The 12,175-nt window shown below is 38.2% G+C and overlaps 2 protein-coding genes and 2 long non-coding RNA genes across 7 annotated transcripts in view; 2 read left to right on the forward strand and 2 right to left on the reverse strand.

Moving 5' to 3' along the window:
* LOC124178195 (NFX1-type zinc finger-containing protein 1-like) overlaps window positions 1-8,342 on the forward strand; it is a 21,375-nt gene extending 13,033 nt beyond the window's left edge. For 2 of the 3 annotated variants that reach the window (XM_046561423.1, XM_046561426.1), the window contains exon 18: window positions 7,218-8,342. In XM_046561423.1, coding sequence (XP_046417379.1) covers window positions 7,218-7,223 — 6 coding nt within the window. In that variant the 3' untranslated portion in view covers window positions 7,224-8,342. The remainder of the gene's footprint in view (window positions 1-7,217) is intronic. The other variant, XM_046561425.1, reaches the window with a different exon arrangement.
* LOC124178207 lies at window positions 3,862-4,492 on the forward strand. The gene is made up of 2 exons (XR_006869761.1): window positions 3,862-3,964; window positions 4,063-4,492. It is a non-coding gene; the product is annotated as an uncharacterized LOC124178207 (long non-coding RNA).
* Window positions 5,584-6,217, reverse strand: LOC124178208. Its single transcript, XR_006869762.1, has 2 exons — window positions 6,112-6,217; window positions 5,584-6,013 (listed from the first exon to the last, which is right to left on the reverse strand). It is a non-coding gene; the product is annotated as an uncharacterized LOC124178208 (long non-coding RNA).
* Window positions 7,880-12,165, reverse strand: LOC124178200 (esterase E4-like). Of its 2 annotated transcripts, XM_046561436.1 has the most exons (8): window positions 12,028-12,165; window positions 10,891-11,323; window positions 10,330-10,468; window positions 9,833-10,178; window positions 9,279-9,641; window positions 9,002-9,162; window positions 8,611-8,927; window positions 7,880-8,488 (listed from the first exon to the last, which is right to left on the reverse strand). In XM_046561436.1, the coding sequence occupies exons 2-8, from the start codon at window positions 11,136-11,138 to the stop codon at window positions 8,317-8,319; spliced, it is 1,746 nt and encodes a 581-aa protein (XP_046417392.1). In that variant the 5' UTR covers window positions 11,139-11,323; window positions 12,028-12,165; the 3' UTR covers window positions 7,880-8,316. The 2 variants fall into 2 exon arrangements, with proteins under 2 accessions (XP_046417392.1, XP_046417391.1); XM_046561435.1 differs by lacking the exon at window positions 12,028-12,165 and having other exon boundaries at window positions 10,891-12,018.
* Between the last annotated feature and the right edge of the window lie 10 nt (window positions 12,166-12,175).

Genomic DNA, 12,175 nt, shown 5'->3' on the forward strand with positions numbered 1-12,175 from the left:
TAGGCCGGTATTCATAGTCAGTGCTTAAGACCGGACTCGAATAAAGCCCGCTGCACACGGGGCTTGTTTTGCTGATAGATCGCATGCGGGGTACTAGGATGGCTGCTCTGCTGGGAGCGCTGCTAGAAAGTGGCGCCTCTGATGGCTCTGAAGCGTGGTCGCGTGCTGGATTTCGGTGATAGAACGTGTGCTATTTTTCGTGATGGTTTTCTTGCGCGTAGCAAAATACTATTTTTAAAAACCTGATAAAAAAAAGACGAACGAGAAATTTTTATTTTCCACGTGTTCCTTTTCAAAATTCAAAAGTCGAAAAAAACACCCTATCGTGCCTTTATCTTCGTAGAAAAGCAAAAAAAACTTTTAAGCAGCCTGAAGGGAATGATAAATGAGAAATTTCCATTTTTCATGTGTTCCTTAAATTTTCAATTTTCAAAAATCGACAAACAAACCAGAAAAAAATGATGAACGAAGGAAATTTTTGTTTTCCACGTTTTCCTTAAATTTTCAAAATTCAAAAATCGAAAAAAAACAATCATGACAATTTCTTCGATGTAAAATCTTGTTCGATCGAGGGGGAATAAATTCTGGTTAGAAAGTGACAGAAAAAGAGTACACCAACCTGTTTTGACATCACCGACAACCAAAAAATCTTGATTTTCATTTTCTTTTATAAAAATTCCATTCCATAAGTCTCCTGTTTGTTTTTTCATTTCGTTATTTATGTTTAATATTTCACGTCATTCTTTATGTATAATTGTAAGCATTAAAAATTACTCCAATTGCTAAAATTAAGGTCAATGTGAAGCGGCAAGATCGATGAAGGAACAAAATTAACTACAGTTCACAGTACTCAGGAACTATGGATTTTTCTCGGTCGAACTTTTCTCTCTGACACCAGCTTCGATAATCGTTGAGAAAAAGTCGTAAAAAAATATAATCGTTCCCTTCGTCGCTTGCACTTCGAACGACACTCTGGCCATTCACACTCTCCGGAATTTCTCGAAATTTCCCAGAAGTCCTCGGCGAATATCCAAAAACTCGAGAATCTGTGTAATTTTGGAGGGATTCTTTTTTCAATTGTCGATGCTGCTTAGTCAAAGAGATATTTTCAAAAGTCTTTCGTACACAAACAAAATTTAAATAATATAAAACCAGTAATGGCATTTATTTATTTCTGTATAAACATTGTACAAATACTGTCCAATACAAATACAAGCCGCGGCCGCAGTGCTAGTAAATAAATTAATAAATGAATAAATACTATGAACTTGCTCGTAGAGCAACGACTAATAGTTACCTCGTTCAATAGCGGTATATTGAAATGGCACTATGCCTGTAGTATTAAAGTATTCACAAAATTTATCTCGTATCTCTAGAACTTCGTTACTGCTTCGGTTATTTCTCAGATATAGGGAGGCATTCTGCCCTTCGGATAATTGTACTGCATTACACTGCGGGTTGAGATTCTGTAATTATGCGGTACGTACCATTGACTGGAATCATTGTTAGATTTATTGATTAAATAATTATGTGAAAGCATACACGCGTAAGTTATTCTTTCTACTTTTTGAACGGAGAGAGATATCGTAGAAAGTAAAACGCGCCATCTGTTTGCCAGTATGCCAAAAGCGTTTTCAACAGTTCTGCGAGCACGGCTCAATCTGTAGTTGAATATTCTTTTGCCAAGCGTCAAGTTTCTATCCGGATACGGCTTTAACAAATTAGGTTTCAAGGCAAATGCGTCGTTACCGACAATCACGTACGGTAATTTGTAACAAAAGCCTGGAATTTCACATGGAGCAGGTAAGTTCAACGTTCCATCGTTGATCTTAGTCCATAATGGGCTCTCACGCAAAACAGCAGAATCGTGCATACGTCCATTTCTTCCGACGTCAACGAACAAAAATCTGTATTCAGCATCGACAAGACCCAGAAGCACAATGCTGTCTTTTCCCTTATAATTACGGTAAATCGATCAGTCACTTCGAGGGGGACGAAAATTGATGTGTTTCCCATCCAGCGCACCGATGCAATGAGGAAAATTCCATAAAGTATCGAATTTGTGAGCGATAACCTGCCATTCCTCCAGCGATGATGGGAAATTCCATACTTTTGAGTCGAGTACTTCTACTATTGCTCTTAAAGTTTCGTCAATCACTTTTGAAATTGTGTTCGCGGCTATGCGAGTGGAGTAACTCAAATCTTGAAAGGTATTGCCCGTTGCTAAATATCGAAGAGTCACAGTGAGTCTGTCCCTCGGTGATATAGCTTGACGCATAACGGTATCCTGTTTTTTTATGGCCGGAGTCAGAAGTGTCAACAACTCATTCCAGTCATCTTCCATCATTCAAGTATAATTGGTGAAACTGGCTGGATCTTCAGGGCTAAACAAAAATTTAGTATAAATATGCATTGAAAAGTCAAGTATAAAATTGAAAATCCAAAAAAGTAATAATAAATAAAATGAAAATCATATGGTTACATACCCGAGCTCACGAAATACCATATTTAGAACATTCTGTCCTCTATCACGCCGTAACAGCCACTCGCGACTCCACAATTTACGTTTTCGTTGTTTCAGTAGATGTCTACGTTTAAAAGCAGTTGCTACAGCTGACACGATAATTGCTTTCCTACGTCGAATTATTTCAGCCGCAATAGTTTGTTGCACTCGAGCGTCCATGGTACTGTTGAGGTTAGAAATGCTGGGACTACGTATTCGACTATACTTTCTCTCTAGGCTCCCTGCACGCCAGCACGCCTAGCGACAAGCATCGTGTGAAGCCAACCCAACGAGGGTGCCATCGTTGCACCCAGCGCCACAGCCAACTTGGAACCCAGCGGTAAAATCTAGCAAGCAATCCAGCAGCAAAACAAGCGTCGTGTGCGGGGGGCTTAAGACGGTCTTATACGAGGCCTTAAGATGGCGTTTGGTTCCATAGACGTCAAACAAGACGGTCTTGAGACGCGGCAAATAAGACGGTCTTCATCAAGTCGGTCTTATTCGAAGCGTGCTTACAAGGTTGCATAGTCCCGTCTTATTTGAAATAAGCATGGTCTTGAGCACGCAACGTTTCATAGTCAATTAACGCCGTCTTATTTACGTATCTTGATCAAGTCGAGTTCGGACTGCACTTAAGCAAATGCTTGTTGCCTAAATATTACTCAATTGCTCTGATGCGTACGAAATTGATAATTACGAATTGTTTGGAAAATATTATATTCGAACAATATAAATTAACAGGAATAGATTGTGAAGGAATGTTTGGGAAAGTGCAGCTGGGACGGGATTATTTACTGTAAAAGGGTAGCAACGGAAACTTGCAATTGAAATAGAGGTTATGAGAGCATTCGCTTTGAAAAATTTGTGAAGTGAAGTGAATAGTGAAATTCTATTGACTGGTGAATATGCAAGATATGTTTAATTTCTACGATCAGATCGAAGAAATGAATAATATGATTGAGGTGGTTGCAATGGTCAACGTTGGGCCGAATGACGAAGACGAGGGTGAAGTACAGCGAGCTCTAAAGAGATACATCAGAGATGGTCAAAACCCGTTCGAGTTTTAATCCGAGCAGGAGTTCAAACGGCGATTCCGATTTTCAAAGGATGGTATTATGTACGGAATACTACCTAGAATTGAAGCTGCCTTAGTCAGTGCCAATAATCGTGGTCTACCAATTCCACCTGTCATGCAATTATTAATATGTCTACGATTTTACGCTACCGCTAGCTTTCAAGTAAGGATCATTGTGATTATAATTTCTGACATTCTACTGAAAATATAAAGTGATTTCATTGCTTCCTGTGATCATGGAATAAATGATTGCTAATACATTTTGTACTGTACAGAGACAATCATGAGAGACAACTTACTGGAACCCTGGTTGGAGATGCCGGCTATCCGTGCTTGCCATTTCTGCTGACTCCATTGGCAAATCCAATTACAGATGCTCAACAAAGGTAAGATAAAGATTATCGCATTACTTTAGATTTCGATAAGTAGTCATAAAATTGACAAAGTATACATGTGTGAATTAACCAAGTCGGTATCTTGATAGGTATAACAACGTACAAAGCAGAACAAGGCAAATTGTTGAAAGAACATTTGGAGTTTGGAAGCGACGTTTTCCTTGCCTATCCCGAGGTTTGGGAACCAAATTGTTGTGCTCTACCACAATTGTTGTAGCTTGTGCCGTACTACACAATTTATCACTAACATTGGATAATGCTGTTCCGGAAGATAATCGCATCGAAGAAGAAGAAGCGGATGAATTGCCACCTCAAGCACCGCATTGGCAGTCTGGAGAGGGTTTTGCAATACGCGAAGCTCTAATCGAACGGTTATTCATTTAATCAAAATATATGTATATCAAGTTAATTTAATTGTAAAGACTAATTGATTTTAGAATGAATATACTCCAAATATTTAATAAAATTGAATTTAATTTGTACAAACAGTTAACATTAGAATACATATTTTACTCATAACTTATCATTGGTTCTCATTTTATTTTTAAACCCCTCACTTACTCATGAAAATACTGATATGTACGTAATTGTACTAAGCGTCAGTCTTATAGTTACGATAATACTTATGAAAATTTGTCTACGTAAAAATATTCTTCGTTTTATAGCTATACCCCCACTACAAAAAATTGTACGCGATTTGTTCCCGTTTTTTAGTTCCTCTACGTGGCGCTAACGTTGTTGTGTTCATAAACTATAAAAATACTCAAGAGCTGCATGTCTATACGAATATCTTGCACAGGCTGAGAAATAAAATCCGAGCGTCTTATTGGGGGATACATCGGAAATATTCCGAACATAACCGAACGTCGAATAAGACCGTCTTAAGCTCAGTCTTCGCCAAGACGGTCTTGAATGAAATAAGCTAGCGCTTGAGACCAAATTCTTGACGAAGACCGTCTTGTTTTCCGACTATGAATACATAGCATCTTAAGACGGTCTTGAACGAATAAGACGATCTTCACCAAGACGGTCTTAAGCACGTGCTTGAGACCTGACTATGAATACGGGCCATAGTCAGGTCTCAAGCACGTGCTTAAGACCGTCTTGGTGAAGATCGTCTTATTCGTTCAAGACCGTCTTAAGATGCTATGTATTCATAGTCGGAAAACAAGACGGTCTTCGTCAAGAATTTGGTCTCAAGCGCTAGCTTATTTCATTCAAGACCGTCTTGGCGAAGACTGAGCTTAAGACGGTCTTATTCGACGTTCGGTTATGTTCGGAATATTTCCGATGTATCCCCCAATAAGACGCTCGGATTTTATTTCTCAGCCTGTGCAAGATATTCGTATAGACATGCAGCTCTTGAGTATTTTTATAGTTTATGAACACAACAACGTTAGCGCCACGTAGAGGAACTAAAAAACGGGAACAAATCGCGTACAATTTTTTGTAGTGGGGGTATAGCTATAAAACGAAGAATATTTTTACGTAGACAAATTTTCATAAGTATTATCGTAACTATAAGACTGACGCTTAGTACAATTACGTACATATCAGTATTTTCATGAGTAAGTGAGGGGTTTAAAAATAAAATGAGAACCAATGATAAGTTATGAGTAAAATATGTATTCTAATGTTAACTGTTTGTACAAATTAAATTCAATTTTATTAAATATTTGGAGTATATTCATTCTAAAATCAATTAGTCTTTACAATTAAATTAACTTGATATACATATATTTTGATTAAATGAATAACCGTTCGATTAGAGCTTCGCGTATTGCAAAACCCTCTCCAGACTGCCAATGCGGTGCTTGAGGTGGCAATTCATCCGCTTCTTCTTCTTCGATGCGATTATCTTCCGGAACAGCATTATCCAATGTTAGTGATAAATTGTGTAGTACGGCACAAGCTACAACAATTGTGGTAGAGCACAACAATTTGGTTCCCAAACCTCGGGATAGGCAAGGAAAACGTCGCTTCCAAACTCCAAATGTTCTTTCAACAATTTGCCTTGTTCTGCTTTGTACGTTGTTATACCTATCAAGATACCGACTTGGTTAATTCACACATGTATACTTTGTCAATTTTATGACTACTTATCGAAATCTAAAGTAATGCGATAATCTTTATCTTACCTTTGTTGAGCATCTGTAATTGGATTTGCCAATGGAGTCAGCAGAAATGGCAAGCACGGATAGCCGGCATCTCCAACCAGGGTTCCAGTAAGTTGTCTCTCATGATTGTCTCTGTACAGTACAAAATGTATTAGCAATCATTTATTCCATGATCACAGGAAGCAATGAAATCACTTTATATTTTCAGTAGAATGTCAGAAATTATAATCACAATGATCCTTACTTGAAAGCTAGCGGTAGCGTAAAATCGTAGACATATTAATAATTGCATGACAGGTGGAATTGGTAGACCACGATTATTGGCACTGACTAAGGCAGCTTCAATTCTAGGTAGTATTCCGTACATAATACCATCCTTTGAAAATCGGAATCGCCGTTTGAACTCCTGCTCGGATTAAAACTCGAACGGGTTTTGACCATCTCTGATGTATCTCTTTAGAGCTCGCTGTACTTCACCCTCGTCTTCGTCATTCGGCCCAACGTTGACCATTGCAACCACCTCAATCATATTATTCATTTCTTCGATCTGATCGTAGAAATTAAACATATCTTGCATATTCACCAGTCAATAGAATTTCACTATTCACTTCACTTCACAAATTTTTCAAAGCGAATGCTCTCATAACCTCTATTTCAATTGCAAGTTTCCGTTGCTACCCTTTTACAGTAAATAATCCCGTCCCAGCTGCACTTTCCCAAACATTCCTTCACAATCTATTCCTGTTAATTTATATTGTTCGAATATAATATTTTCCAAACAATTCGTAATTATCAATTTCGTACGCATCAGAGCAATTGAGTAATATTTAGGCAACAAGCATTTGCTTAAGTGCAGTCCGAACTCGACTTGATCAAGATACGTAAATAAGACGGCGTTAATTGACTATGAAACGTTGCGTGCTCAAGACCATGCTTATTTCAAATAAGACGGGACTATGCAACCTTGTAAGCACGCTTCGAATAAGACCGACTTGATGAAGACCGTCTTATTTGCCGCGTCTCAAGACCGTCTTGTTTGACGTCTATGGAACCAAACGCCATCTTAAGGCCTCGTATAAGACCGTCTTATTCGAGTCCGGTCTTAAGCACTGACTATGAATACCGGCCTATGATAAACTCACGCCTTGTCTGAATAACACAAACAAACTTACATTAATGAGTACCACTTATTGACTAATGCTTTATAATAGTTTGTATTAATCGGTTTATTTTACTTTTTGACAATTATCAGTTTGACAGGAATTAGAGATTCGAAACTAAATGATTGTGAAATTCGATTGTTCATATTTCTCAGAATAACTTTTCTAATTAATTTATCAAAATGTGGAAATTCTGCGAACAAATCTAATGATATCAATGGACCTTGAATCCTCTGAACATCACCAATAATGTGAACATTTGGTTGGAACTCTTATTGCTGGACATAATCCGTGTGTAGTTTTAAGTGTTTAGTAATAAAAACTTGAAGTAAACCACAACTGTATTGCTCGTACTAGGCTGCACAACTAAAATGGATATTTTCAACATTTGTTATAAAAATTCATACTCGAAGTTGTTTGGGACTCAGTTACACATTCAGTAATGTACAGATTTGAATTGAAGATCTGTTGAATATTTAATGCACTCAAAATGATAGAAACACATCTTTTATCGAACAACTACTGATTTACTCGAGTCGATCACTTGACATAAAAAAAGAGGAAATTTCTTAAGTAAAATTATAAGGGTAAAGCAGGATAATTTGCGGCCGAATGAAGGACAACAGTAATTCGAGTTACTTATTTGCGTGTATTTAATACTTCGCGACCAGTACGATTTCGTATTTCATATGGTTTCTAGCCCTTAAAAACACATAATTTTTTGTCACGCTAAGTATGACTGACTATGAAATAAAATAATTCTATGTTTGTCAAATACACCAGAACTTGGTTCTTGGTCGTTTAATTCATTTCTCTGAAATACGTCCCTGCTGGTTCTATTAAATTCCGAATTTCGTGAACGTAGGTTCTTGAAGTAAGTTGGATTTTTTGGGGCTATTATTATTGTTCCAATTGACACTTACATGTTTTCTCATATGTCCGTGATACACGAATATCTTACACTTGAAATGCTTTATTCATACATGTGTATTTGCAATACTTGTATCTTTACAGCATCAAATCCCTTCAAAAGCGAATTGTAATCGTGAAATACGAAGTCCCGTAGCTAGTGCAAATTTACAGCGGCTAAAAGTTCGTCCAAAAATCGAAATCGGTCAACAGAATAACCATGCTTCATTTGAAGAGTTGTCTCAGAACCATCTCCTATTTGGAGGTAATTATCGAGGGAACGTGAATATGGCATCCAAGTTGTACTGCCATCCAAAGTTGTCGGTGTTCTGAAAGCATAATTCCGGATTTCCCATCAATCTTGTCTAGTTACAGTCAACTGAGATTTTCTTAATTTTTTTTTGTTTTTTTGTTTTTTGTTTTACTCTTATTTCTAGCTGCGCGCGTTTACCCGGTAGCTGCAAAGGATGTCCACAGCTGGACCATCGTGTCCACCATTTTCCAATCGGCCTCGCTAAATTCGTAGCCTGGAGGTCCAAACTGAGACTTCGGTCCCGGAAGAAGATAGAGAAGCTCATCACCGTGTGCTACACCCATGTTCGAAGTATCCCCTCCACTGAAGAAATAGCTGTAACTGACTGTACCCCGGTAGTTGAATGAGCAAAAATACTGGGGGCTTTTAGTATGAAGAGCTTTTTCCTGGATAGTTTTGTGCGAAAAATATGTGACGGTAAGATCACTCAGGAATAGCGAAAAATTATTGAATATCTGAAACAAGTACCGAATATTAGACCTGGTAATCGAGGAAATCGGAACTTAATTCGCTGACTTTGAATACCTACTATGTTTTGATCGACGGTCAAATTGTTAAAGTAGTATGACTTAACGGCATCAGCGAAAACAGTCATATTGTCAATATCATTCTCATATTGTAAGACGTAAGGTAGAACAATATGCAACTTGTCCAAAAACTCATTGATCAAGTCTTGTCGGTTGAGAAATACTAATGAGAACAGAAACAAAATTGTATCAAATTTGAATTCATCTGTTGGCTACACTTATATTCTACTGCTTTTTTTAAAAAAGTTTTCCGCTCGTGAATATTGTAAGATTACTTGCAGGCACTAAAGACAATTCCTTCATCGCGAACAACCAGGTTTATCGACGGCAGATCACGGACCATTCCGCGAGCATACAAGTTCCTCGGAGTATCCGTTATGAATGCTTCTTCTGTTTCCGGTTCGATACTTGGACCCCATATAACATACGGAAATACGAACCACTCGGTGAACACAGACGTCGTATCGACAAGTTGGGACGCGTTAAAAGTTCTCAGACAGTTAACAAGGGCAATAGAGGTATTAGTCGGGCAACCAAGATGTTCTCCAAGCTTAGCAGCATATTTTGCGCTCTGCGTTTTCGTATGTGGAAATAACAACCCGAGCGCGTTTCCACTTTGCAGGATATATCGATGAAAAAGTCCTGTAAGAATAAGGAAACTGTATCGGTAGCTGTTCGAGCGATACGCAAAAAATGACACGCATTCAATCACATAAAATGAAATTGAATTGTGCATCATGACTGGAGCTGAAGGAAATTCACGACCAAGAAACAGTAAGCTATATAAATATACGTAGGTATGTCAACAATAATCAACAGCTAGTGAGTCTCACCATTCGTTGAATTCGACATCGTCAAGAGATGAACGCACGCGGCCCCTGAACTTCCTCCGTGAACAGTGACTTGATTGGGATCACCGCCAAAATAACGAACGTTGTCTCGAGTCCATTCCAAAGCTCGAACTAGGTCCTTGAGACCGTAATTACCAGGTGATACTTCATCTCCCGTACTGAGATATCCTAAAGGACCCATACGATAATTAGGAACTAACAGAACGACATCTTTATCAAGGATGAATTGAGGTCCCCATCGTTTGGGATTATTCGTTCCTGTTTTGTGTCCACCGCCATAGGCAAAGAGCATTACTGGTAGTAAGGTAAAGTTGTCACCGGTAGGAAGCTGCAGGATTGAGCAAATCAAAAATCATTTTCAAAATACACATTCGGCAATCCAGATCTCCTCCTTGAAAGTGCATGGACTGACTACACGCAAGTTGAAAACATAAAAACTGCCATCCAATTGTGCTGAAAACATGAGGTATAATGATTACCCGTGGTGTATACACGTTGAGATATAGACAGTCCTCATTTCCGATGAACACTGTACCCTCCAGCTGAGGACATGGGGGGGAATCGATGCTACCATCTAAAGTACCATTCCACGCTCCTGCTGGTACGGGTCCCTTGAATCTGTATCGAGACAACAGCGAACGTTGTTTTACCGTTTACATAACGCGACATCCAGTATTCAAATTGATCGATCTATCAGTGGAGAGATTTAAGAATAGTTGTTGATCAAGCATTGTATAAGAAATAATTATTCGGAACACTTGTTCCAACCAACAAAAAAAAAACCACTTCGAAAGTTGAACTTGAGAATTACTCTATGCAGCAGATTATTAACTACTCGCTTCTTCGTTTTAAAGAAGTAGTGAAGTTTATTACAATGATCCCAAAAATGAAAAGTTAAATATTCATACGATTTTCACATTTTGAGGACTAGAGAATCACTTTCGACTATTTTCACAGGGACGTCCGGGAATGTGCGTATGTGTATTTATGTGATATTTTTTTTGAACAAGCAATATGAATTTTCTTGTTGTGAAGCAAACCTGAGATTTCCAATCGGCGGTTGGGCGAATGGGATTCCTTTAAAACCGAAGAATATCCTGTTGCGGCGCGTGACCAGATTTACACCTTGGATATTTCCTTGAAGTACGTGGATTTCTGGGCGAGTCGAATTTTCAAATATATCCGCATTTCCAGCCGGGGCACTGCCGCAAATACTAACATAACTGCTTAGTAGAAATAGTATCAAGACGTAGAATCTTACGCCACAATACGATTGTATAACCATCATCGTGTTTCCAGTTTCGCGATTTGTCGATAAATGATTCCCAAGCGATTTGGCTGTCTTTATTTAACCGTAGTACAACGTGTTACGTAATTCTTATACAAGCATGTGAACTCCGATCCTCGGTGATCTTTCATACTTACATTATTGCGAGTTGTGTGATTCGGGAGGCGTCTTGCTGATAATCAAGGCTGCGTAAGCATGATAAAGAATTTATTTGTGTAATATGGATAAAACGCGTGCTTCCTCAGATTCAACAATGATTAGAATTCATAGCATTTTAAACTTTCAAACCATTAACTGACATAGAAAATCGAGTAGAAAACCTTGTCAATTATTTTATCAATCGAACATAGCATATTCGAGAAATGAACAGGTTTCTACTAACTGGTATTAGCTAGAAGCAAAATAGGGGATGGACAATAGGGTGCTTAAAAAAATTAATTTCTGTCTTCGATCTCCCACTTCATGTGACCATAGTTCGTGACATATTAGGTATGTTTTGGCAAACCGCCAGTATAGATACCAAAATTACCTTACATTGAACATCGTGAAAGCAAAATGCCGATGGCGCAGCACAGCACATACGGGAATAATTGAATCTGACACGTAGAAAAGCCATTGAAACGGAATAGTAATGATAAGGAAATTGAATAAAACGATGTACTTGGTAAAGCACGGATCAGTATGGATAACAATATGGCTATACGATAGATGGCTGTTAATTGATTATAAACTTACAAACTGATTCAGTGGCTAGGTGTGGAAACGACTGAGAACTTTGAAACTTGGTGGAAATATTCTAGATCAACCCCAAATACCAGTCTTACATATTTGAGTCAGAAAGACTCATAATTACTACAGAGTTTTTTGATTTAACAGGACTTCAACTTACAATTGGCAAGTGGTTAGGAAAGACCTTTCTACCAACCATTTTCCACACCACTGAATTCCGCATTGTCAACAAGACAACGTATACACCTTCTGAACTTTTTTCATAAACAATGATGACTCGCTTGGGATCACGACTATGACGATAACAC

Source organism: Neodiprion fabricii, chromosome 3 (genome assembly GCF_021155785.1).
Source record: "Neodiprion fabricii isolate iyNeoFabr1 chromosome 3, iyNeoFabr1.1, whole genome shotgun sequence".
NCBI classification, from domain to species: domain Eukaryota; kingdom Metazoa; phylum Arthropoda; class Insecta; order Hymenoptera; family Diprionidae; genus Neodiprion; species Neodiprion fabricii.

Excerpts from the sequence above, each read along its gene's own strand:
- LOC124178200 (XM_046561436.1), bottom strand. The coding sequence starts at position 11,138 with ATGATGGTTATACAATCGTATTGTGGCGTAAGATTCTACGTCTTGATA. Across the intron at positions 10,179-10,329 it reads TCAACGTGTATACACCACGG|CTTCCTACCGGTGACAACTT; the intron begins GTAATCATTATA and ends TCAATCCTGCAG. Across the intron at positions 9,163-9,278 it reads AGGAATTGTCTTTAGTGCCT|TATTTCTCAACCGACAAGAC; the intron begins GCAAGTAATCTT and ends TGTTCTCATTAG.